This window comes from Cheilinus undulatus, linkage group 12 (assembly GCF_018320785.1).
Source record: "Cheilinus undulatus linkage group 12, ASM1832078v1, whole genome shotgun sequence".
NCBI lineage: Eukaryota > Metazoa > Chordata > Actinopteri > Labriformes > Labridae > Cheilinus > Cheilinus undulatus.
The window spans coordinates 48,461,895-48,489,796 of record NC_054876.1 but is presented as its reverse complement, the minus strand read 5'-3'; the positions used below and the strand labels follow the sequence as shown (position 1 = coordinate 48,489,796).

Here is a 27,902-nt window from a genome sequence, read left to right as displayed (position 1 = left end):
TCTTGGTACGTCTTCATTCATAAATTCAGGACTTTTCCCCTCTTCTAAACTTAACGGAAGCATCGGCCAGCCTGTGTCAGTCTGACTCTGTCAGTTTGTTGTTCCTAAAATCTGAACTGAGCTGGTAGAGAAGGCTTCTCGGTTCTCTGTTCCTTTCTTAGAACAACCTGCAGAATGGATTTAAACTTAAACCTGGACTCTGAAGGTCTTAAATCTCTAGTGAGACCAGGCCTGAGGAGTTACTGCTAGTCTCGTCTGGTCTCCCAGATTTCTGATCTCTTAAGGGACCACCCTCAATAAATAATAAATAAATGAATATTAAACAGTAGATTCAAAATTCTTCAGTGCAACAGAATATTCACATATTTTAAAGTTTATTTCTCGTCAGTTTCTGTTTATTCTGATGAATTCAGTATTGATTCATAAAAAAATGTGAAAACATTTTTAATTCTAATTTCTTGCAAAGTAAAGGAGCAGTAATGAGATTAATTATTGTGAAAACATCTAAATTAGCTGATTGTGTGGCAGATTGTTGAAGGGTTTCTTTCCCATGTGGTCTCAGGTTAGGGTTAGGGTAGGGTTAGGGTTAGGGGTTAAGGTTAGGGGTAGCCCAACCACTGACATAAATAAGAACAACAGACTTTAGAACAGAATGGACACGCTGAATGTAGACGCCTAACACTGCTGACACCTAGTGGACAACAGCAGCATTATCCTGCAGCTCCACACAGCTCTATCTGAGGCCTCTGCTTCATTGATCTGCAGCTGATGGATGACTGATCAATAAATCAATCACAAACACACCACTTTATTTAATCAACTGCAATTCAGTGTGAGACAGTAAAGACCAGAGAGCCCCATAAACAGACTCTGAGTCTGGGAGAACTGGACCGGTCCACTTCCTGTCAAAGAGAGAGAGGGAGGGAGGGTGAGCAACAGAGAGGCAGATTGAAAACAGACGTTGGCTCTCTCTCTCTCTGTCTCTCTCTCTCTCTCTCTCTCTCTCTTTCTCTCTCTCTGAGTGAGTCCTTGTTTCCATTCGTCCTCCGTCTGGTATGAACTCAGACCAGAGAGCAGAAGAAGAACGGAGAAACCAGGAGAAACTTCACAAAGAGGAAGAAATAGAACAGAGGAAGGAGAGTGAAAAAGCATCATCATCATCATCGTCATCATCATCAGGTTTGGATTGTTTTCTCTCTAACATCATAGAGTGTCTAAATCTTCAAATACCTACCACCAAACTGTAGCCGGCTACTACTACACATACTGTTAGTGTTACTATTAAAACTGCAGTAATACTGTCGGTAAATATACTGTAGATACTATCAGACTGCTACTACACATACTGTTAGTATTACTAATAAAACTGTAATAATACTAGATAGATAGATAGATAGATAGATAGATAGATGGATAGATAGATAGATAGATCGATAGATCGATAGATCGATAGATAGATTGATAGATAGATAGATAGATAGATAGATAGACAGACAGACAGACAGATAGTAGATACTATCAGACTGCTACTACATATACTGTTAGTATTACTAATAAAACTGTAATAATACTAGATAGATAGATAGATAGATGGATAGATAGATAGATAGATCGATAGATCGATAGATAGATAGATAGACAGACAGACAGACAGACAGATAGTAGATACTATCAGACTGCTACTACATATACTGTTAGTATTACTATTAAAACTGCAATAATACTAGATAGATAGATAGATAGATAGATAGATAGATAGACAGACAGACAGACAGACAGACAGATAGTAGATACTATCAGACTGCTACTACATATACTGTTAGTATTACTATTAAAACTGCAATAATACTAGATAGATAGATAGATAGATAGATAGATAGATAGACAGAAGACAAACAGACAGACAGACAGACAGACAGATAGATAGATAGATAGATAGATAGATAGATAGATAGATGGATCGATCGTTAGATAGATTGATAGATAGATAGATAGATAGATAGATAGATAGATAGATCGATAGATGGATCGATCGTTAGATAGATAGATAGATAGATAGATAGATGGATCGATCGTTAGATAGATTGATAGATAGATAGATAGATAGATAGATAGATAGATAGATAGATGGATCGATCGTTAGATAGATTGATAGATAGATAGATAGATAGATAGATCGATAGATGGATCGATCGTTAGATAGATAGATAGATAGATAGACAGACAGACAGACAGACAGACAGACAGATGGATCGATCGTTAGATAGACAGATAGATAGATAGATAGATAGATAGATAGATAGATAGATATAGATCGATAGATGGATCGATCGTTAGATAGATAGATAGATAGATAGATAGATAGATAGATGATAGATAGATAGATGGATCGATCGTTAGATAGATAGATAGATAGATAGATAGATAGATAGATAGATAGATGGATCGATCGTTAGATAGATAGATAGATAGATAGATAGATAGATAGATAGATAGATGGATCGATCGTTAGATAGATAGATAGATAGATAGATAGATAGATAGATAGATAGATAGATAGATAGATAGATAGATGGATCGATCGTTAGATAGATAGATAGATAGATAGATAGATAGATAGATAGATAGATAGATAGATAGATAGATGGATCGATCGTTAGATAGATAGATAGATAGATAGATAGATAGATAGATAGATAGATAGATAGATGGATCGATCGTTAGATAGATAGATAGATAGATAGATAGATAGATAGATAGATAGATAGATGGATCGATCGTTAGATAGATAGATAGATAGACAGACAGACAGACAGACAGATGGATCGATCGTTAGATAGACAGATAGATAGACAGACAGACAGACAGACAGATGGATAGATCGTTAGATAGACAGATAGATAGACAGACAGACAGACAGACAGATGGATCGATCGTTAGATAGACAGATAGACAGATAGATAGATAGATAGATAGATAGATAGATAGATAGATAGATAGATAGATGGATCGATGGATCGATCGTTAGATAGATAGATAGATAGATAGATAGATAGATAGATAGATAGACAGACAGATAGATAGTAGATACTATCAGACTGCTACTACACACACTGTTAGTATTACTAATAAAACTGCAATAATACTAGATAGATAGATAGATAGACAGAAGACAAACAGACAGACAGACAGACAGACAGACAGACAGATAGATGGATATAGATAGATAGATAGATAGATGGATCGATCGTTAGATAGATAGATAGATAGATAGATAGATAGATAGATAGATAGAGAGATAGATAGATAGATAGATTGTTAGATAGATAGATAGACAGATGGATGGATAGATAGTACATACCTATACCTGTACTGTAACGGTTCTTTTAGTCACACAGAAGTGTTTTCTTTACCTGCTTTGTTTGTTTTTCTGTCAGTCATCAGGGCTAGACCATTCCGAGCCCAGGACCTTCATCATGACAGAGTGACAGACAGGTGAGTCGCCTGTGGACAGGTGTCCTTTTAGTTGGTGTTTAGGTTACTCAATGTCCACATTAGGACTGATGCACACATGACAGAATCTGTGATTGCCTGTTGGTGAAATGCAGCATGGGAGATGGAGTTCTGTGTTAGTCTAAGCCAACTAACAGGCTAACAGACCCCCCCCCCCCTCTCTGGTGCCGGCCGAGTTGCCCACAGGAAATACTTGGCTGTTTATTTTCTTCTTCGGTGGTCGGCTCACATTCCTCCCTCACTCAGCATCAATGAGGCCTCTGATTGGCTCATATCCCAGGGGAGGGGCTGTGATTGGATGACTGCATGCTGGGTTTTTTCTCCCTGGCAGCAGAAGAAGAATAAAAAGCCCCATTCCCCCTGTGGAAGCTCAGACAGAGGAATGTGTCTGTTTGGACCATCAGACTCTGAACGCTTCCACAGACGCCCCAGGATCTTAAAGTGCTTCATGATGGCACAAAGATACAGATTTACCTCCTGATGTTGGTGCTCTTCTAGGTTTTAATCATTAATCATCATTACATCATTCAATTCATCAATGAATAATTCAATCAACCCTAATGTGTAAAACTACAAGTAAGACCAATTTTAGCTATGGACTTAAGTAACCAAAGTAGCTAACATGCTGAGTTTACCTGAACTGTGCTTCAGGTCTAACTGTAGTCTGACTGAATCAGGTCTAACTGTAGTCTGACTGAATCAGGTCTAACTGTAGTCTGACTGAATCAGGTCTAACTCTAGTCTGACTAAATCAGGTCTAACTCTGGTCTGACTGAATCAGCATGTATGCCTGTGAGCAGGATGTTTTTGTAGCCCAGAACAATTGATAGTTAGTCCATCATTGTATAAACCGGTGGCTGGACCTTTTCTACTTCTAATCCACAGATCTTAAATGAGTTTTAGGATCAAAAGTATTCCAACATCAAACCTAAACTGAAAAACCCAGGCAGTAAAATTCTCCTCATTAAAGGTTTTCTATCTTCTTTGTTTCAACAGTAAAGTCAGACTTTTATTTTGAAAATTCTGCCATGGTCAGTTATCAGAGAAAGAATTTCATTTTGAAATATTCCCTCTTAGGATCATTGGCCAGGATGGTGACCATCAGACAAAGAACAGGAAGTTTGTACATGCTCCACTTCCTGTTGGGTGAGTACCAACACGTCTCACCTCTCAGGTAACCTGTCCACCTGTCTCATACTTATCTGTCTGCTTCCAGGTGTGTTCCTACTTTGTCCTGAAGGGGGCGTATCTCTGGAACTTCAGCCATCATCCTCCCAAGTGCTACTCCACACGAACTCCAACTTCTCTGTGGTCAGTACCTGAGTCGATGGTGAGAATGCTGGTCCCAGTGTCCTTGGGGTCTTTCTGTCCTTAGAGTCTATCTGTCCTGAGGGTCTACCTGTCCCGAGGGTCTGTCTGTCCTGAGAATCTGTCTGTCCTGAGGGTCTATCTGTCCCGAGGGTCTGTCTGTCCTGAGAATCTGTCTGTCCTGAGGGTCTATCTGTCCCGAGGGTCTGTCTGTCCTGAGAATCTTGAGCAGCTTGTTTAATTTCTGTTGTTGCTGTTTGTCTCCTCAGGTGTGCTCTGGATGGAGTCATGTGACATGGCGGCTTCCTCAGGACTTGCAAGTGGACGGTGTCTTTGTGGATAACCAGGGTTCCAGTAGTGTTCTGCAGCTCTTTAATGCCACCTGGAGGAATTCTGGGAGATACACATGTGAGGAGGCATCAACATCTCAGAGCAGAGACATTGATATCTTCATACCTGGGCAAGGTGTGTGTAATGTCACTGACAGGTAGAATCAATACCTTATAGCTGTGAGGCATGGACTGAGTCTAATGGTAGGTTGGCTGATTTAATGGTTGATTAGTTAGTTGGATGGTCATATCGTTGGTTGGGAGGTTGTTTGGATGGTTAGGTGGTTGGCTGGTCTGTTGATTGGTCAGTTGGTTGGTTGGTTGGTTGGCTGGTTGGTTGGTTGGTTGGTTGGTCTGTTTGGTGTGTTGAATATTTGGTAGAGTGTTTGTTGATTGGTTAGGTGGGCAGTAGATTGGTCTGTTAATTGATTATTGTTTGGTTTGCTGGTTGGTTGGCCTGTTGATTGGTTGTCTGTTTGGTTTGTTGATTGGTTGGTTGTTTGGTTTGCTAATTGCTTCATTGGTTGGCTGGATGACTGGTTGGTTGGTAGATCGGTTTCTTGGTGACTTTGTTGGTTTTTCTGTTGATTGGTTGGCTAGGTTGTTTGCATGGCTGTACAGTGCGACATATATGTCGCAAATGCTACAAGAAAACTGGTCTGTGCTAAGAGGTTTTCACTCCTCATCGCACAGGTGCTATGACAAGATAAGCAGATACGTTTTACTTGTTGCCCCAAAAACTTCACTCCACTTTGATTTGAGACTTGAATTTCATGCCCAGTCCATTTATTTTTTATTTCTGGTACCTTTCAGATTCAAGCAGAATGTTTTTTCCTCTGTCATCCATCGTCTGGAGCGTGAGCGGCCACGCTCTGCGATGGTGAGAGAGTGACTTGTTGCTCTTCCAGACGGGGCAGGCTCAGGACAGACGCAGTACAGGTGTCATTATGTTGAAGAGGAGCGCTGCTAAAATCCCAAGTTTTATATTAAGGCACGTAGGTTAGACGATGCTAAAAACGAGTATCTCCCAGCTTACTTCTCTGTTCTCCTCGTCCTCTCCAATTATGCACTGACGGACGCAGTGAGTTGGCTGTTGGTGAGAAGGCAGCTCTCAGTCTGCGCAAATTTCTGATTAAAGATTCATGTATTTTCCTTCACTAATATCGTAGCTGCTGCTGTTTGGTTAACAAGACAATATGTGTCTGAATTTAGCATACAGGTCCGATGTGACACGGACAGACAGACAGCAGTGTATGAGGGTGAGAGAGTGACAGGAGCATGGAGGAGAAGACCAATATATCCAACACTGCATAAACTTTGTGTGTATTTTTAGGGTAAAAACACAGTTTGGAGATAGATTTTTTTTAAATACCATTTAACTCCAGTAGTACTCATGTTATCATTACATTGTGTTCAATAGAAAAGAGGGATTAATTCATTTACATTAGCTCTATAAATATCAGAACCCAGTCTGATAGTTCAATATGGACCAAACTCTAACAGTGTTTAATTAATGTTAGGAATATTTTCCTATTACTCTGAATATCAGTAAATATATAAGGGGTGTCCAAACTATGGGCTATTGGCCAACAGTGGTCCTTGGTCATTTTGAATTGGCCTGCAAGAAATCCTTTAAAAAGACCCACATAAGAACATAAAACTTTAGTTTGACTAGGAATGCACAATATTGGGGTTTATACGATATGGCGGTATTTACTAAATAAATTTAGCCGATATCAATACCAATATAAAAATGGATAGACCTAACACTTCAGTCCTTGAAACACAGTTAAAAGATGAACAAAGAAACATCCTTCAGTCTCTAGAACACATGTTAGAGTGTAAGTAAATAGGATGAACACAGAAAAAGACTTCAGCTGGCAGTCAGTCCTGCCAAAGTAAAATAAATTGATCAATACAAACAAAAGGATTCCAGCAGCAAATACCAGCACAAGTTGAGCTCATTTGCTCCTCTGTCTGATCTCAAAGTCTGATCTCCAAATCATACTGCTCTAATCATCCTCAAGCACCAACATTTCCATAAAGTTTGTCAGCTTCCAGCAGTTTGCTCTTGTTTTGTGTCTGAATGTGGAGATGAACCATCAACCTCTCTTTTCTCTGCTGCACCCCAAAATTCTTAACAATGATTGGCTGTTTCCTTTGGTAGACATTAAATGAGAATTGTAATTTATGCTGTTTTGGTTTTGTCTTTCAAGTACATTCATTTACTGAGTACATATTTTGGTTACATGTTGATTTTAGAGATGTAACAAACATTTTATTTATTGTGCTATAGGTTTTTTGTTCTGTGCTACAAGATTGTTAACCTCTGTAGCACCAGCGCTATGGGCAAGAAAAGTTAACGTACAGCCCTGGATTGATTTGTTGGTTGATTGGTTGGTTGGCTATTTTGTTGGTTGGTTGGTCTGTTGATTGGTTTGTTAGCTGGGTTGGTTTATTGGTTGGTTGTTGGGATGGTTGGTTGTTTTTGTTGTTTTTGGTTGGTCAGTTTATTGGTTGATTTACTGATGTTTTGATCCCTGTTCTACTCTTCTATCTAGGTGTGGAGGAATGGTTCGTCCCCCTGGGTCCAGGTGTGGTGATGAAGGAGTCTGAGGAAGACACCATCCCTTGCGTGGTGTCTGACCCAAGGCTTAACGTTTCACTGTTCCAGCGACCCGGCAGGATGCTTGTTACTGGGATGACGTATGAGCCAGGCCGTGGTTTCACAGGTCGTCTGAATGACACGTCGTACATGTGCTTGGCCTCCAGTGGAGACCAGAAGAAGGAGTCTCAGGTGTACCATGTGTTCAGCATCATAGGTGAGGAGCTCAGAGACTGGATTGATGTTCACCTGTAGGTACGAGGAACTAACCCTAATCACAGTACTTGTCTCTGTCTTTCAGTACCTCAGCAGATGGAGGTGGAGCTGGCAGCATCTGGCGTGGTCTTGAAGAAGGGGGAGGAGCTGATAGTGAATTGCACCGTCAGAGACACAGAGCTAGTCTTCTTCTCCTGGGACTTCCCTCGCAGACAGGTACTGGTCTCTGGCATCTGTCTATCCCTGTCTGTCTGATCTATCGGGACTGTGACCTCTGACCTCTTTTGTTTTAGGAATTTGAGCCTCTCACAGAATTTCTGCCTAATCGGATTCGTTCCGTCGTCAACATCTCTACAGCAGCAGTGGAGGATTCTGGTAGGGGATCCAGACCGCCTAACAGGCCATACTGAGTGAACAGTCATCCTGTAGAGCCGTCTCTGCTGAACGCTACAGAAATATTTATCAGTTCCTATCAGCTGTTACTGTTTATTCTGTTTCTTGCAGGTGTGTACATGTGTGCAGTTCAAGAGACGACACAGGAAACAACTGTGAGGAAAAACATCACTGTGACAGTTCTGGGTAAGACACAGAACATCACTGTAATAGTACTGGGTAAGACACAGAACATCACTGTGAAGGTACTGGGTAAGACACAAAACATCACTGTGAAGGTACTGGGTAAGACACAAAACATCACTGTGAAGGTACTGGGTAAGACACAAAACATCACTGTAATAGTACTGGGTAAGACACAAAACATCACTGTGAAGATACTGGGTAAGACACAAAACATCACTGTGACAGTACTGGGTAAGACACAAAACATCACTGTGACAGTACTGGGTAAGACACAAAACATCACTGTGACAGTACTGGGTAAGACACAAAACATCACTGTGACAGTACTGGGTAAGACACAAAACGTCACTGTGACAGTACTGGGTAAGACACAAAACGTCACTGTGACAGTACTGGGTAAGACACAGAACTTCACTGTAATAGTACTGGGTAAGACACAAAACATCACTGTGATAGTACTGGGTGAGACACAGAACATCACTGTGATAGTACTGGGTAAGACACAGAACATCACTGTAATAGTACTGGGTAAGACAAAGAACATCACTGTGACAGTTCTGGGTAAGACACAGAACATCACTGTGACAGTACTGGGTAAGACACAAAACATCACTGTGACAGTACTGGGTAAGACACAAAACATCACTGTGACAGTACTGGGTAAGACACAAAACATCACTGTGACAGTACTGGGTAAGACACAAAACATCACTGTGACAGTACTGGGTAAGACACAAAACATCACTGTGACAGTACTGGGTAAGACACAAAACGTCACTGTGACAGTACTGGGTAAGACACAGAACTTCACTGTAATAGTACTGGGTAAGACACAAAACATCACTGTGATAGTACTGGGTAAGACACAAAACATCACTGTGATAGTACTGGGTAAGACACAGAACATCACTGTAATAGTACTGGGTAAGACAAAGAACATCACTGTGACAGTTCTGGGTAAGACACAGAACATCACTGTGACAGTTCTGGGTAACAGACAGATTGATGGACGGACTGATCACTAATCAGTCCTCTCTCTCTCTCTCTAACCCCTTCAGAACGGGGTTATGTCTACCTGTGGCCCTCTACCGAGACCAACTTGTCATCCCTCCTTCATCACTCAGTGGAGTTCAGTGTGGAGATCGACGCCCATCCTGCCCCATCAGTCCTCTGGACCAATGAAAACCAGACCATAGCCATGGAAACCAATTCTATGACAACCACACACCTGAAAGGAAGCAGGTAGACAAGTATGACTGGTTTGGCGGTTGGTTTGTAGTTTGCTTAGTTGAAACACTGCTTGATAGGTTGGTTGGTTGATTTGTTAGTTGGTTGGCTGGTTTGTTGGTTGGTTGGTTAATTTGATAGTTGGTTTGCTGACTGGTTAGCTGCTTGGTTGTTGGTTGATTGATTGATTGGTTCATTTGTTGGTTAGTTGGTAGGTTGGTTGTTTATCTTGTGTTTCTTTTTGTTGGATAACCAATTGCAGTAGATGTTTTTTACCTTGACATTTTTCAACTGTTATCTGCAGTCTTCCTGCAGTTGGTTGTTTAGTTTGTTGGTTGTTTTTTCCATTTGTGAGTTGGTTGGTTTGTTGTTTGCTTAATTTATTAGTTGTTTGGTTAATTTTTTGGTTGGTTTATTGATGATTAATGATTGATTGATTTACGATTGATCAATTGATATATTGATATTTTGACTGATTGATTAATGACTGATTAATTGATTCTTTGCAGGTACATCAGTACGCTGACGCTGGTTCGTGTTCAGATGGATCAGACAGGAAATTACACGGTTACAGTTTCCAATGACGATGACATCCAGGAGGTTGTGTTCAGCCTGGAGGTCAAAGGTCAGAGAGAATTTTCAGGTAAATCTCTGCTGTTGTGATTGAATGAGCAATGAAATAACGGTGATTATATGTCTGAACAGCGCCACCAAGGATCACATCTCTGTCAGAGTTCAGTGGTAAATCTGTGGTGTGCGTCAGTGTGGGAGCTCCGCCCCCCTCCATCAGCTGGTACACCTGTCACAGCTCTCACAGGTAAACACACACACACACACACACACCCACACACACCCACACACACACCCTGTCTTTTTTTAAGTGTTGCCATGGTTACAGTGATGGCATCCTGCAGGTGCACGAATACAACAGGAGGCTGGAGGAGTGTGTCATCAGAGGGTGGAGCTCTGCACGAGAACATTACTCAGGTGGAGGGGAAGGGTGTCACTCAGGTAACTAGTGGTCATCAGTGGTGTAGTCAGTGATGTCATCAGTAGGAGGAGAATAATGAGCATCCACATGTCTCACCTGTGCAGGTACAGAGCATTCTGACTCTGCAGAGCATCGCATCTCTGTCAGCTGTTCGCTGTGAAGCTAAGAACTCAGCAGGACGGAGAGCAAGAGATCTGAGGATCGTCTCCGCCTGTATGTGCACAAATATTGTAGTATTACTATGGTATTAACACAGTATTATCACAAATATTGTAGTATTACTATGGTATTAATACAGTATTATCACAAATATTGTAGTATTACTATGGTATTAACACAGTATTATCACAAATATTGTAGTATTACTATGGTATTAACACAGTATTATCACAAATATTGTAGTATTACTATGGTATTATAACAGTACTATCACAAATATTGTAGTATTACTATGGTACTAACACAGTATTATCACAAATATTGTAGTATTACTATGGTATTAACACAGTATTATCACAAATATTGTAGTATTACTATGGTATTATAACAGTACTATCACAAATATTGTAGTATTACTATGGTACTAACACAGTATTATCACAAATATTGTAGTATTACTGTGGTATTAACACAGTACTATCACAAATATTGGAGTATTACTATAGTACCCTTGCCCTAACCCTCTCTCTCTCTCTCTCTCTCTCTCTCTCTCTCTTTCTCTCTCCCTTCTCCCTCTCTCTCTCTTCAGCTCTGCTCTCTCAGGTTGCCGTGTTGGCAGCTGTTTTGGTTCTGGTCATCTTGGCGATCATCTTCCTCATCATTCTCATCATCGTCTGGAGAAAAGTCAGTGATGTCAAAACTGTCTTTGACCTGTAATACAATGCTGTAGTTTGATAGTATACACTAATCAAAAAGATAAAGGGAACACATAAACATGACAGTGTAACTCCAAGTTAATCACACTTTCCGGATATCAACCTGTCCAGTTAGGAAGTAACTCTAAATGTGAATCAGTTCCACCTGCTGTTGGGCAAATGTGACAGACAACAGGTGGAAAGGAGGGGCAATTAGCAAGACAACCACTGTAAAGGAGTGGTTTTATAGGTGGTGACCACAGACCAGTTCCCTCTCCTTATCAAAGGATTCCATTACCTTTAAAGGCAAGGATGGAATGTTGTTAATGACATAATGTAAAAAGGCAAGGATGGAATATTAAGATATTAAACGATGGCAATCTTTAAAGGCAAGGATGGAATGTTATTTAGACATTAAAGGATGGCAATCTTTAAAGGCAAGAATGGAATTTTATTTAGACATTAAAGGATGGAAATCTTTAAAGGCAAGGATGGAATGTTATTTAGACATTAAAGGATGGCAATCTTTAAAGGCAAGAATGGAATTTTATTTAGACATTAAAGGATGGAAATCTTTAAAGGCAAGGATGGAATGTTATTTAGACATTAAAGGATAGTAATCTTTGAAGGCAAGGATGGAATGTTATTTAGTCATTAAAGGATGGTAATCTTTGAAGGCAAGGATGGAATGTTATTTAGTCATTAAAAGGTGACATAAACTTCAAAGGCAAGGATGGAAAATGGTTAAGACATTAAAGGATTTCATTACATTTAAAGGCAAGGATGGAATGTTTTTAATGACATAATATTTAAAGGCACGAATGGAATGTTGTCTAGACACTGAAGGATGGCAATCTTTAGAGGCAAGGATGGAATGTTTTTTAGACATTAAAGGGTGGCATAGTCTTCAAAGGCAAGGGTTGAAAATGGTTAAGACATTAAAGGATTCCATCACCTTTAAAGGCAAGGATGAAATGTTGTTTCCACGATAAAGGCTGACATTATCTGTAAAGACAAAGTTGGAATGATGTTAAGACATTGAAGGCTGACATTATCTGTAAAGACAAAGTTGGAATGTTATTAAGACATTAAACAAGTCCATCATCTGTAATTGTAAGGTTGGAATGTTGCTAAGAGATATGATAACATCGTCTTAAAAGGCAAGGATGGAATGTTGCTAAAAGATATGATGACATCTTCCTCAAAGGCAAAGTTGGAATGCTGTTAAGAGATAAGATGACATCGTCTTCAAAGGCAAGGTTGGAATGTTGTTAAGAGACATGATGACATCATCTTCAAAGGCAAGGTTGGAATGTTGTTAAGAGATAAGATGACATCGTCTTCAAAGGCAAGGTTGGAATGTTGTTAAGATATATGATGACATCGTCTTCAAAGGCAAGGTTGGAATGTTGCTAAGAGATAAGATGACATCTTCTTCAAAGGCAAGGTTGGAATGTTGTTAAGAGATATGATGACATCATCTTCAAGGGCAAGGATGGAATGTTGTTAAAACATTTAATGATAAATCCATCCACTTTTCCAGAAGTTGCCTACTAAGGAAGTCACTTTGAGTGACAGACTGCTGTTCTAATAATAATACTTGATAGACATTGTTGTTTTGAAGACATGAAATGTCCAGTTAGCAGAAGATGTCAGATGTCAGACTGTTATCAGAATGACCAAACAGATGTAGAAGCTCTGTATATGATACAAAGATAACTGTTTATCCTGGCTACCATGATGTATGGATGTTCTGTGATCCCTCCCGTCAGAAACCTCGTTATGAAGTTCGTTGGAGGGTGATCGAGTCGGTGAGTCCTGATGGTCAGCAGTACACGTACCTGGACCCCACCCATCTACCCTACAACTCTGCCTGGGAGATCCCCCGAGACCACGTCGTTCTTGGTAAGACAGCTGTACAGTTACTTATTTTAAATTAATCCTAATACCAAATTTAATCTAGACCACCAGTAAACTCATTTAATGTGGAGAGATCCTGAACTAATGAAGAACATCCAGTCTTAAAACAGGGGCAGCAGTTCAAGTCCTGGTCTGACCTGGAGCAGGGATGAGTGCATGAGGGAAATGGAATTTGAAAATTCTCTCTCTCTCTCTCTCTCTCTCTCTCGCTCTCTCTCTCTCTCTCCCTCTCCAGGTCAGGTGTTGGGTTCAGGTGCATTTGGTCGTGTCGTTGAGGCGAACGTCTCTGGTCTGGTTCACTCTCATTCTTCGACTAAAGTGGCGGTGAAGATGGTCAAACGTACGTGCCTCTATGTCTGTCTGTTAACGATCCAACAGCCAATCAATAAATCTATTGATCCGTCTGTTAACGATCCAATCACCAATCAATAAATCTGCTTGTCTCTACTGATCTTCTCTATCTATTGATCTGTTTTCTCAGCCAGTAGTGGTTCTGTTCAGTCTCTGATGTCAGAGTTGAAGGTTCTGGTTCATCTTGGTCCTCACCTAAATGTCGTCAACTTGCTTGGAGCCTGCACACGAGGAGGTGACTGATCCTGATTTAATCCTGATTAACCCCTGATCTGATCTTGCTTTAATCCTCAAATTAATCCTGATTTGAGCCAGATTTAATCTGCATTTAATTCTGACTAAATCCTCATTTAATCCTGATTTGCCCCTGACTTAATCCGGATTTGACCTTTTCTTAATCCTGATTCAATCCTTATTTGAGCCGGATTTGAGCTTGATTTAATCCTGGCATGATCCTGATTTGATCTTGCTTTAACCCTGATCTAATCCTGACTTGATCTTGTTGAATTTTGATGTGATCTTGTTTTAACCCTTATCTAATCCTGATTTGATCTTGTTTGAATCCTGATTTAATCCTCATTTGATTTTGTTAAATCCTAATTTGAATTTGCTTTAATCAAGATTTAATCTTTATGTAATCTACTCTCAGTTTCCCCTTAAACCCAGCATTCTTGACTTGCTGATGACTAATTAGCTGGTCACCTTAATGACCACATTTCTCACATCACTAATCATGTGACTGCAGGCCCCCTCTATCTGATCACTGAGTTCTGTCGCCATGGTGACCTGGTAAACTACCTGCAGAGGAACAAACACACCTTTCTCCAGAGAGACACTCACACCAAGAGGTATAAACCAGTCTGTGTCTATCTATGTTCAGTTCAACAAGCTTTGTTGGCATTTTCATTACTAAAGCAGTTTATAAATAAATTAAAATATTTTATATTTATACAATAACAATTATGTAGTATTATTGTTTTATATATTAAACATCTGCGTTTAACGATTAAACTATGTTGAAAAATATATAAAGTTAATTATAATATGGTTTCCACCTGCTGTTGGCTGTAGTGGGTGCACAGACTGTCTTCTCTTCCTCTCTCACCCCTGTCTCGTTTGCCCTGCAGCGACAGTGATGGTGGTTATATGGACATGACCAAAGAGGAGACTGATCAGTACGTGGCCATGAAGGAGCTAAGCTATGCCGACATCCAACCAGCCGCCGTCTACGAGACACCGTACACACCACCAGGTCAGACATGAGTTCACTGAGGTTACGGTGTTCATAAATAAGACCCCTGGTTTATCTGATCTGATTAAGATTTAGCCCCTCTGTACACAAGTGAAAATGAAGGATTCTCTCTACAAAAACAGACGAGTTATAGAACATTCAGCATCCTTCATCTCTCTTTCATTAGAAGAGCACAGATATACAAACAATCTCTCCCTCATGTTGACTGGCCTTTGATGGCAACTTATGAAAGTGGGTGGAGCCGGAGAGGAGTAGCCAACTATGGTCTAATATTTGGTAAAAATAGAGAAAAGGCCCAAATATCCCCAGCTTCACCAACATTCCACCCTTGCCTTTGATGATGATGTCATCATTAAAAGTTTTTAAAACATTCCATCCATGCCTTTGATGATAATGATGCCACTGTTAAAAGTTAATGAAGCATTCAATCCTTGCCACCAGGGATGATGTCATCATTAGAAGTTTATAAACTGTTTCATTCTTGCCTTTGATGAAGATGATGTCATCTTTAAAAATGTATAAAACATTCCATCCTTACCTTTGATGATGAGGTCATCATTAAAAGTTTATAATTTGTTCCATTCTTGCCTCTGATGATGATGCCATCATTACAAATTGTAACATGTTGTTCTGTTTCAGATCAGCAGGAGGCGCCGCTGGTCCTCTCGGACTCCCCTCTCCTCAGCCTCCCCGACCTCCTCAGTTTCTCCTTCCAGACCGCTAAGGCCATGGACTTCCTGTCATCCAGAAACGTGAGACTCATCAATAACCAAGAATCACTGATCAATAATTACTAAATGATATCACTGATCATTAATCACTGAATGATAATCAAACTAGTGATCAATAATGTGTTGTTGACTCAATTAGATACGTATTGTTGTGTGTTATTGACATATTATTTACATGTTACTGTGTTGTTGTGTATCCACAGTGCATTCACAGGGACCTGGCAGCAAGGAATGTCTTAGTGTGCGAGGGGAAGCTGTTGAAGGTGTGTGACTTTGGTTTGGCTCGAGATCTGAAAAAGGAGAGCGACTACATCGCACGAGGAAATGTAAATATCAACTTTATCAATACAACGATTATTCAGGGAATTATTTTGATCAAGATGATCACCAGTCACCTGGGGGCCCCTAGACTTTGGTGCAAACCTTGACTTGGGCTCCAAGGGGCATCCAGGTAATTTATCTAAAACTCTTTTTAATGACAAAGCGAGGTACAACAAGGTCTTGGCCCTCAATCAACCCCCGGGATATATTTATATTGGTCTTATGATGGTACAGTAGATCAAATTCAAAGAAAGATGGCGGAATGTTTTATAAACTTTAATGATATTACTTCAAAGGCAGAGGACAGAATGTTTAATAAGCTTTAATGACATCATCTTCTAAAGCAGAGGATGGAATATTGAATTCGCTTTGACGACATTATCTTTAAAGGCAGAGGAAGGAATGTTTTATAAACTTTAATGATATTACTTCAAGGCAGAGGGCAGAATGTTTAATAAGTTTTAATGACATCATCTTTTAAAGCAGAGGATGGAATATTGAATTCGCTTTGACGACATCATCTTCAAAGGCAGAGGAAGGAATGTTTTATAAACTTTAATGACATCATCTTTAAAGGCAGAGGATGTAATGTTTTATAAACTTTAATGATATAACTTCAAAGGCAGAGGATGGAATGTTTTATGAACTTTAATGATACAACTTCAAAGGCAGAGGATGGAACCTTTAATACACTTTGAAGATATCATCTTCAAAGGCAAATGATGGAAAGTTTGTGAAGCTGGGGTTGTTGGACTGCTTCTCCTCCATTTTTGTGTGTTAGTCGGGTGCAGATGGCAACTTTTGTAAAAGTGGGTGGGACTGGCGAAGTCCCTTGCTCCTCGCCAGTCCCACCCACTTTTACAAAGGTTGCCAACAAATAACAGTCACAATAAGGGAAGGATTGTTGATTTGTGTTCTTATAATGAAAGAGACATGAAGGATGCTGAATTTCTTTAAAACTTGTATTATACAGTGATCATTGTTTGTTTGACCTGGGTCATGTGACCATTGCTGTCATTTTCAGAGCTTCCTGCCGGTGAAGTGGATGTCTCCTGAGAGTATCTTCCAGAACATCTACAGCTCTCAGAGTGATGTCTGGTCCTATGGAGTCCTGCTGTGGGAGATCTTCTCTCTGGGTAATAGATGTGCTCTTAAAACCTGCACAAGTTTAGTTTTACTTGTTTATTTTAGTATTGTGTCTTTTATTGGTAACACTTCAAAATAAGGTACAGAAAAATAAGTAAAGGTACTAATCTGTACCCTGACTGCTCTTCTGATTCTTATTAAATCTGATATTATTCTGTCCTGTTCCAGGTACTAGTCCATACCCTGACCTCCCGATGACTCAGGAGTTTTTCTCTTCCCTGAAGAGAGGATACAGGATGAGTCGCCCTGACCATGCCCCTCAGGACATGTATGACACACAGCTAAAGCTCTAGTTAGCATGTTAGCATGTTTACAGAAAAGGGTAATACAATAAGATACAATCTGTAATGTTATGATATGTTAGTTTACATTACAATCCTTTATGATATGATACTTTACGATTTGATAGTTTACAATATGATACTTTATAATAGGATACTTTAATTGTTACGATAGTAAATGATACCGTAGTTAATGATACAATAGTTTCTATACCATACTTAATGATACTTTACAATGTGACACTTGACAATACTTTTGTTTACAATTACAATCATCCCTATAGATGTAAAGTTAGTAAGCTAGCATTTGTTGTCAGTGCTTCGGTCATTTATATTTACACTGAGAGGGTCTTAGGCAGATTACTAATTATATCAGATCAGTAAAATAGATCTGCATAGTTTAATCCTCGACTGTTTTCTCTGTTTGTGTCTCAGCTTTGACCTGATGAAACTTTGTTGGGAGGAGAAACCTGAAGATAGACCATCTTTCTCCTCATTGGTCGTCTCTGTGGGATACATGCTAAATGACGATTACAAAAAGGTAAAAAAACAAAACAAAACAAAAAAAAAAAACCCGATTCTGATGTTTCACATTGAATAAAAAGACAAAAACCTCAGGATGAAAATGAGCTAAAAATGAACATGATCCAGAGATGGGTCCATGAATCCACAGTTTCCTATCAGCCAGTCTACATCACAGTTATAGATTTACATCTTACAGATGATATTACCCATAAACACTCAATAATGGGGCTGAGTGTTAACGCTAACATTCTGTTATGGGGTGAGTTTTGGGGAAGTTATTCTTTGTCATTACAGTGGCCAAATGTTAGGATAAGATAAGATATTCCTTTTTTTAGTTAATGCTAACATTCTAGTATGAAATGAGTTTTGGGGGAGTTATCCATTGTTATTAGTCGGGCTGAGTGTTAATGCTATCATACTGTTTTGAATTGAATTTTTGGGGCAGTTATCTGTTGTTATTAGTGGAGATAAGTGTTAACATTAACATTCTATTATGAGGTGAGTGCTGGGGCAGTGATTCGTTGTCATTAGTAAGGCTGAGTGTTAATGCTAACATTCTATTATGAAGTGAGTTTTGGGGCAGTTTTCTGTTGTCATTAGTGGGGCCAAGTGTTAACACTAACATTCTATTATGATGTGAGGTTTGGGGCAGTTTTCTGTTGTCATTAGTGGGGCCAAGTGTTAACACTAACATTCTATTATGATGTGAGGTTTGGAGCAGTTATTCAATGTCAATAGTTGGACCAAGTGTTAATGCTAACATTCTATTATGAAGTGAGTTTTGGGGCAGTTATCTGTTTTCATTAGTGGGGCCAAGTGTTAACACTAACATTCTATTATGATGTGAGGTTTGGAGCAGTTATTCAATGTCAATAGTTGGACCAAGTGTTAATGCTAACATTCTATTATGAAGTGAGTTTTGGGGCAGTTATCTGTTTTCATTAGTGGGGCCAAGTGTTAACACTAACATTCTATTATGATGTGAGGTTTGGAGCAGTTATTCAATGTCAATAGTTGGACCAAGTGTTAATGCTAACATTCTATTATGAGGTGAGTTTTGGGGCGATTTTTGTTGTCATTAGTAAGGCTGAGTATTAACACTAACATTCTTGTACAAGGTTAGTTTTGGGGCAATTTTCTGTTGGCACTATCGGGACTGAATGTTAACGCTAACATTCTATTACAAAATGAGTTTTTGGGCAGTTTTTTGTTGTCATTTGTGGGGCCAAGTGTTAACGCTAACATTCTTTTATGAGGTAAGTTTAGGGGCAGTTTTCTGTTGTCATTAGTGGGGCTGAGTGTTAACGCTAACATTCTTTTATGAGGTAAGTTTTGGGGCAGTTTTCTGTTGTCATTAGTGGGGCTGAGTGTTAACGCTAACATTCTTTTATGAGGTAAGTTTTGGGGCAGTTTTCTGTTGTCATTAGTGGGGCTGAGTGTTAACGCTAACATTCTTTTATGAGGTAAGTTTTGGGGCAGTTTTCTGTTGTCATTAGTGGGGCCGAGTGTTAACGCTAACATTCTTTTATGAGGTAAGTTTTGGGGCAGTTTTCTGTTGTCATTAGTGGGGCCGAGTGTTAACGCTAACATTCTTTTATGAGGTAAGTTTTGGGGCAGTTTTCTGTTGTCATTAGTGGGGCCGAGTGTTAACGCTAACATTCTTTTATGAGGTAAGTTTTGGGGCAGTTTTCTGTTGTCATTAGTGGGGCCGAGTGTTAACGCTAACATTCTTTTATGAGGTAAGTTTTGGGGCAGTTTTCTGTTGTCATTAACATTCTTTTATGAGGTAAGTTTTGGGGCAGTTTTCTGTTGTCATTAGTGGGGCCGAGTGTTAACGCTAACATTCTTTTATGAGGTAAGTTTTGGGGCAGTTTTCTGTTGTCATTAGTGGGGCTGAGTGTTAACGCTAACTTTCTATTATGTGGTGACGCTAATTAAAAGCAGCTGCTTGAAGCGTTGGTCCTCAGAAATTCATGGAAGCCGTGAAGTAAGAGCTGCCTGAATGAGTCAAAGTGTGCAGAAGCAAAACATCCAAACCACTTCTCTTCTATTACACATTTTATAAGGATTAAAGCTTACCAAAGTGCTGCACAGTCAAAACACAGAAATGAACACCAAACCCAGCAGAACTTAAACACTAGATGGGTTTTTAGCAGAAGAGTTACAGTAACAAGCAGCTCAAATCTACATCTGTGTGGATCTGTTCATGCATCTGCACCGTTTAAAAAAAAGTTATTATTTCTGCTGTATTTTTCATATTGTTGTGATTTTCCTCAGCGGTACGATCAGCTGACTGACATCTTCCTGAGCAGTGACAGTCCGGCTGTTGTTCGATCCAGAATGAGTTCATCTAGATCTGCTCCGATAAACACAGACGGTCAGAGACAGACCTGCAGCAGTAACACCGACCACACCGATAATCATTAAATCAACCTTTTAACAGTCCAATTACCATTCAGTTAACCATTTAAGTAACCAGTTAATTGTTTCATTAACCCCTCTGATTTAAACTCAAATACCTGTGCTCGTTTACAGGAGGCTCCACCCCTACTGTAAATGTTCCTAACCTGGAAGCGGAGCCAGTGGAGGCTGGCCCCTCCCATGGCACTTACATCATACCCATTAGTGATATCACCATAGAGACCAGCGGGGGCGCTGTGCTGGACGCAGACAGGTGAGAACACCTGATAGAAACATGAAGACTGGAGACCATAACTTCATTCATAGGGGTGATGATGATGGTGGTCGTGATGAAGATGATGATAATATTTTCTCTCCTCTTAGCCCCGTGATCTCAGAGTCTCAGGATTGCCCACAAACAGAGATGTCATCAGAGACCAGACAGGAAGCTGAGCCATCCTCTTCCTCCTGCAGGCATGATGAAGATGAGGAGAGCTGTCTTTAGACTGCCTTCCAGGCAAAGCTGAGGGTTAAATTAACCCACAGACAGATGGACATTCAGTAATAAAAACACAACTGACATCAGCAGAAAGGACATGTTTGATGGGTTATTCTGCCCTCCGTTTAGACTGACAGGCTGATGAATGAACAGTTCTGTTTATTTTTTTTATAGACCAGGTGATTTTTAGAGTGCAGCGGGTCCTGATTCATATGTAGAGCTTCATCATATCCAGCTTCATCATGTAGCGTTAATCTGATTTTTGTGTAAATCAGTTTGATATGAATGTTTCTTATTAATGTTTCTTATCTGCTTTATGATTATTCACCCAGCTTTAACTCTTTAATAAACGTCTGAATATAACTCCTCTGTCTGGGTCTGATCAGTCACAGAGATATCAGCTCATGGTCTAGATCTGTCTAACTCAGGGTTGTTTTAATCTTTATTACAGTTCTAGAGGATTCCATAGATTCACAGATTCCCTTACACTAGGGTAAGGGAATCTGGTCCCGCCCCCTCTGGTGTCTCAGCTTCCTGTTGTGATGCTGATGGAGTAGAAACTGCTGACTGTTAAAAACAGTTCCCTCAGACGGAGTCGCCTAAAACTTTCTTCCTCTTTCTCCTAAAAACAGCAGAGTTAGTTTGACGCCCTGAATTTAACAATAACTGATGTTAATGATTCCTGGTATATCGAACTTTAATAATAATATTTAATTTAATTTTTATATTTAATTTAATATTGTTTCATTTGTCAGAGACAGACCAGTGAAGAGCTTGTATAGGTGAACCAACATTTTTACAGTGTTCCTGTTTGGATGTTTTTCATCTTCAGTGTCTGTCGATGTTTTTACTGTGAAATGTTCCTGAAAGAGAAAACCGTCTGTGTTTATTAAGGATTCAAAGTTTAAACAGGGTCATGGTGGGTCAACCACTTACAGCCATGCTTCAGTGTCATGGATCAACTTCAGATAATGAGGGAGAAAAGCGGTTTAAAGTGGCCTTCGTGGTTCATGCCGAAACATAATCACAAAGCATTCTGGGATTTCTCCCAGCTTTGACCGACTCTCTCTCTAGTTTCACATCAAAACAATGAAATCCAGCAGTAGTCAGAGAAAAACAGGGAGATATTGATTGTTTACTAATATTAATACCATCCCTAAGGGGTAATATAAGAGACTATTGATCGTTTAACTTTGGGAGGCAAACTGGCTGAGGAGGAGCGCCACATGTGGTCCCTGGGCCACCAGTTGCCCACCCCTACACTAAACTTATATTATCTGTCATGGACAAAAATAGTACAGATGAACCCGGTCATGTCAGCCATGACTGGAGGATTTGATCAGTTCTGATCGTGTTGATCATTAAATGATCAGAGAAACAGTCAGCACAAAGGGAGGAGTAAAGGGAGGGTCGTGGTCATGTTTGGGGCGGTTCCAGCTCCTTGTGGTCTCACTGGGGGCTAGTCTGCCTCCTTGTGGTCTCTTTTGGGGCGGGTCCAGCTCTTTGTGGTGGTTCAGGAAGTGTGTTTCCAGCAGTCTGACTGAGAGAGAGAGAGAGAGAGATGGAGCTCTTCTGGCTACTGCTGTCGATCGCCCTCAGCTGCTCTGCTGCAGGTTAGTGGAAACACTTTATTAATTATTGATTATTACTTTTATTTTTTACTGAATATTATTGATAATAATAATGTCATTATTACTATATTGATTATTAATGTTAAAAAAACTAAAACTAAACTAAACTGAACTAAAATAATAATAAAACTATTTTATATTATCATTATTTATTTTATAATAATAATAATAATAATAATAATAATAAAACTATTGTTATATTATTATTAATAATTTATAATAATAATAATAATAATAATAATAATGATAATAATAAATGAATAAGTATATACTTTAATAAATAGGGCAATCAAAGAACTTATATGTATGTAGATTTCTAAAAAAAGAAAAAAAAAAAACCCTGGTCGATCTCTATATTAATCTTATTCTTTTTTACTGTAACAACTGGAGTTTCTCTGTTGTTTTCTTTTCATCCTCACTTTTGAATCTCCATATCTCAAGATATTAAAACTGTTTTTAATGGATGATTCCTGATGTCCCCAGACTTCTAAAAAACAACCCAAATCTCCACGTTTTCACAGAAACAGAGGGGGCTTCAGGGCTTCAGTCATGATTAGCTGTTCAAACATTGGTCCCTCTGTCCAATCAGATGTGTTCTTTCATCCATGGTCAGAATCAGAACGTCTGACATTAAACTTGTTTGCGAGGTGAAAGAGTTCAGGAACACTTAGGGCTGGGTCACATGACAGGAGGGTTCATTATTCACTGTGTTTGTATTTTGTCATTGGTTTACTTATTTGCTTATTTATTTGTTTGTTATTTTTTTAAATTTCTGTATTTAAGTATGAAAAAGCTCATTAAGATAAAGAATCTGTCTGACATTCACACATACAGACATGATGGTTCACTAGAAACATGAAATAAATGAATAAATAAGTAAAGATCTGTTATAACTGAACTACTATATTAAACCTCCATACATCAGGAAAACATCTACAAACAGACGAGTGTGACTCCAGGTCATCCAACATCCTCTTAAATCAAACCGACTCATTAAGTTTCAGGTCCAGTTGGAATGATCCACCCAAATTATGCTAATTTACTTTTCTTTAAGATTTCAACTGTTCTTTAAGATTTCTACTGTTCTTATGAGTTTTACTATTCTTTTTTATTTTTACTGTTCTTTTTGATTTTTACTGTTCATTTTCATTTTTAACATTCTTTTTGATTTTTAATGTTCTTTGAGGTTTCTACAGTTCTTCAAGGTTTTTACTGTCCTTTTAGATTTCCATAGTTCTTTTTGAGTATTACTATTCTTTTTGATTTTTAATGTTCTTTGAGATTTCTACTATTCTTTAAGATTTCAACTGTTCTTTAGATTTCAACTGTTCTTTTTAACTTTTACTATTTTTTAGGTTTCAACTGTTCTTTAAGATTTCAACTGTTCTTTGAGATTTCAGCTGTTCTTTGAGATTTCAACTGTTCTTTGAGATTTCAACTGTTCTTTAAGATTTCAACTGTTCTTTGAGATTTCAGCTGTTCTTTGAGATTTCAACTGTTCTTTGAGATTTCAGTTGTTCTTTTAGATTTTGACTGTTCTTTGAGATTTCAACTGTTCTTTAAGATTTCAACTGTTCTTTAAGATTTCAACTGTTCTTTGAGATTTCAGCTGTTCTTTGAGATTTCAGCTGTTCTTTAAGATTTCAGCTGTTCTTTGAGATTTCAACTGTTCTTCGAGATTTCAAAGGTTCTTTGAGATTTCAGCTGTTCTTTGAGATTTCAACTGTTCTTTGAGATTTCAACTGTTCTTTGAGATTTCAGCTGTTCATTGAGATTTCAACTGTTCTTTGAGATTTCAACTGTTCTTTGAGATTTCAGCTGTTCTTTGAGATTTCAACTGTTCTTTGAGATTTCAACTGTTCTTTGAGATTTCAACTGTTCTTTGAGATTTCAACTGTTCTTTAAGATTTCAACTGTTCTTTGAGATTTCAACTGTTCTTTGAGATTTCAAATGTTCTTTGAGATTTCAACTGTTCTTTGAGATTTCAGCTGTTCTTTGAGATTTCAGCTGTTCTTTGAGATTTCAACTGTTCTGTGAAATTACAACTGTTCTTTGAAATTTCAGCTGTTCTTTGAGATTTCAACTGTTCTTTGAGATTTCAACTGTTCTTTGAGATTTCAAAGGTTCTTTGAGATTTTAACTGTTCTTTGAGATTTCAACTGTTCTGTGAAATTACAACTGTTCTTTGAAATTTCAGCTGTTCTTTGAGATTTCAACTGTTCTTTGAGATTTCAACTGTTCTTTGAGATTTCAAAGGTTCTTTGAGATTTTAACTGTTCTTTGAGATTTCAGCTGTTCTTTGAGATTTCAGCTGTTCTTTAAGATTTCAGCTGTTCTTTGAGATTTCAACTGTTCTTTGAGATTTCAACTGTTCTTTAAGATTTCAACTGTTCTTTGAGATTTCAGCTGTTCTTTGAGATTTCAACTGTTCTTTGAGATTTCAACTGTTCTTTAAGATTTCAACTGTTCTTTGAGATTTCAACTGTTCTTTGAGATTTCATCTGTTCTTTGAGATTTCAACTGTTCTTTAAGATTTCAAAGGTTCTTTAAGATTTCAACTGTTCTTTGAGATTTCAACTGTTCTTTAAGATTTCAGCTGTTCTTTGAGATTTCAACTGTTCTTTGAGATTTCAACTGTTCTTTGAGATTTCAGCTGTTCTTTGAGATTTCAGCTGTTCTTTGAGATTTCAACTGTTCTTTGAGATTTCAACTGTTCTTTGAGATTTCAACTGTTCTTTGAGATTTCAACTGTTCTTTGAGATTTCAACTGTTCTTTAAGATTTCAACTGTTCTTTGAGATTTCAACTGTTCTTTGAGATTTCAACTGTTCTTTGAGATTTCAACTGTTCTTTGAGATTTCGACTGTTCTTTGAGATTTCAACTGTTCTTTAAGATTTCAAAGGTTCTTTGAGATTTCAACTGTTCTTTGAGATTTCGACTGTTCTTTGAGATTTCAACTGTTCTTTAAGATTTCAAAGGTTCTTTGAGATTTCAACTGTTCTTTGAGATTTCAACTGTTCTTTGAGATTTCGACTGTTCTTTGAGATTTCAACTGTTCTTTGAGATTTCAACTGTTCTTTAAGATTTCAACTGTTCTTTGAGATTTCAACTGTTCTTTGAGATTTCAACTGTTCTTTAAGATTTCAGCTGCTCTTTGAGATTTCAACTGTTCTTTAAGATTTCAGTTGTTCTTTTAGATTTTGACTGTTCTTTGAGATTTCAACTGTTCTTTAAGATTTCAACTGTTCTTTAAGATTTCAACTGTTCTTTGAGATTTCAGCTGTTCTTTGAGATTTCAGCTGTTCTTTAAGATTTCAGCTGTTCTTTGAGATTTCAACTGTTCTTCGAGATTTCAAAGGTTCTTTGAGATTTCAGCTGTTCTTTGAGATTTCAACTGTTCTTTGAGATTTCAACTGTTCTTTGAGATTTCAGCTGTTCATTGAGATTTCAACTGTTCTTTGAGATTTCAACTGTTCTTTGAGATTTCAGCTGTTCTTTGAGATTTCAACTGTTCTTTGAGATTTCAACTGTTCTTTAAGATTTCAACTGTTCTTTGAGATTTCAACTGTTCTTTGAGATTTCAAAGGTTCTTTGAGATTTCAACTGTTCTTTGAGATTTCAGCTGTTCTTTGAGATTTCAACTGTTCTTTGAGATTTCAGCTGTTCTTTGAGATTTCAGCTGTTCTTTGAGATTTCAACTGTTCTTTGAGATTTCAACTGTTCTTTGAGATTTCAACTGTTCTTTAAGATTTCAACTGTTCTGTGAAATTACAACTGTTCTTTGAAATTTCAGCTGTTCTTTGAGATTTCAACTGTTCTTTGAGATTTCAGCTGTTCTTTGAGATTTCAACTGTTCTTTGAGATTTCAACTGTTCTTTGAGATTTCAACTGTTCTTTGAGATTTCAACTGTTCTTTAAGATTTCAACTGTTCTTTGAGATTTCAACTGTTCTTTGAGATTTCAAAGGTTCTTTGAGATTTCAACTGTTCTTTGAGATTTCAGCTGTTCTTTGAGATTTCAGCTGTTCTTTGAGATTTCAACTGTTCTGTGAAATTACAACTGTTCTTTGAAATTTCAGCTGTTCTTTGAGATTTCAACTGTTCTTTGAGATTTCAACTGTTCTTTGAGATTTCAAAGGTTCTTTGAGATTTTAACTGTTCTTTGAGATTTCAACTGTTCTGTGAAATTACAACTGTTCTTTGAAATTTCAGCTGTTCTTTGAGATTTCAACTGTTCTTTGAGATTTCAACTGTTCTTTGAGATTTCAAAGGTTCTTTGAGATTTTAACTGTTCTTTGAGATTTCAGCTGTTCTTTGAGATTTCAGCTGTTCTTTAAGATTTCAGCTGTTCTTTGAGATTTCAACTGTTCTTTGAGATTTCAACTGTTCTTTAAGATTTCAACTGTTCTTTGAGATTTCAGCTGTTCTTTGAGATTTCAACTGTTCTTTGAGATTTCAACTGTTCTTTAAGATTTCAACTGTTCTTTGAGATTTCAACTGTTCTTTGAGATTTCATCTGTTCTTTGAGATTTCAACTGTTCTTTAAGATTTCAAAGGTTCTTTAAGATTTCAACTGTTCTTTGAGATTTCAACTGTTCTTTAAGATTTCAGCTGTTCTTTGAGATTTCAACTGTTCTTTGAGATTTCAACTGTTCTTTGAGATTTCAGCTGTTCTTTGAGATTTCAGCTGTTCTTTGAGATTTCAACTGTTCTTTGAGATTTCAACTGTTCTTTGAGATTTCAACTGTTCTTTGAGATTTCAACTGTTCTTTGAGATTTCAACTGTTCTTTAAGATTTCAACTGTTCTTTGAGATTTCAACTGTTCTTTGAGATTTCAACTGTTCTTTGAGATTTCAACTGTTCTTTGAGATTTCGACTGTTCTTTGAGATTTCAACTGTTCTTTAAGATTTCAAAGGTTCTTTGAGATTTCAACTGTTCTTTGAGATTTCGACTGTTCTTTGAGATTTCAACTGTTCTTTAAGATTTCAAAGGTTCTTTGAGATTTCAACTGTTCTTTGAGATTTCAACTGTTCTTTGAGATTTCGACTGTTCTTTGAGATTTCAACTGTTCTTTGAGATTTCAACTGTTCTTTAAGATTTCAACTGTTCTTTGAGATTTCAACTGTTCTTTGAGATTTCAACTGTTCTTTAAGATTTCAGCTGCTCTTTGAGATTTCAACTGTTCTTTAAGATTTCAGTTGTTCTTTTAGATTTTGACTGT

The 27,902-nt window shown here is 38.1% G+C and overlaps 2 protein-coding genes across 2 annotated transcripts in view; both read left to right on the top strand.

Moving 5' to 3' along the window:
- The first annotated feature begins 1,021 nt into the window (after positions 1 to 1,021).
- LOC121519179 (platelet-derived growth factor receptor beta-like) lies at positions 1,022 to 21,396 on the top strand. The gene is made up of 28 exons (XM_041802007.1): positions 1,022 to 1,179; positions 3,438 to 3,495; positions 4,591 to 4,659; positions 4,730 to 4,824; positions 5,091 to 5,286; positions 7,712 to 7,972; positions 8,057 to 8,187; positions 8,265 to 8,346; positions 8,476 to 8,550; positions 9,609 to 9,792; positions 10,287 to 10,402; positions 10,483 to 10,594; positions 10,692 to 10,788; positions 10,873 to 10,981; positions 11,517 to 11,611; positions 13,395 to 13,527; positions 13,778 to 13,882; positions 14,024 to 14,128; positions 14,639 to 14,741; positions 15,021 to 15,145; positions 15,785 to 15,897; positions 16,080 to 16,202; positions 17,222 to 17,333; positions 17,512 to 17,611; positions 18,060 to 18,165; positions 20,427 to 20,526; positions 20,685 to 20,823; positions 20,934 to 21,396. The coding sequence occupies exons 3-28, from the start codon at positions 4,605 to 4,607 to the stop codon at positions 21,052 to 21,054; spliced, it is 3,093 nt and encodes a 1,030-aa protein (XP_041657941.1). The 5' UTR covers positions 1,022 to 1,179; positions 3,438 to 3,495; positions 4,591 to 4,604; the 3' UTR covers positions 21,055 to 21,396.
- Positions 21,397 to 22,527: 1,131 nt separating this feature from the next.
- csf1rb (colony stimulating factor 1 receptor, b) overlaps positions 22,528 to 27,902 on the top strand; it is a 32,527-nt gene continuing 27,152 nt past the window's right edge. The window contains exon 1 of the mRNA XM_041801026.1: positions 22,528 to 22,661. Coding sequence (XP_041656960.1) covers positions 22,610 to 22,661 — 52 coding nt within the window. The 5' untranslated portion in view covers positions 22,528 to 22,609. The remainder of the gene's footprint in view (positions 22,662 to 27,902) is intronic.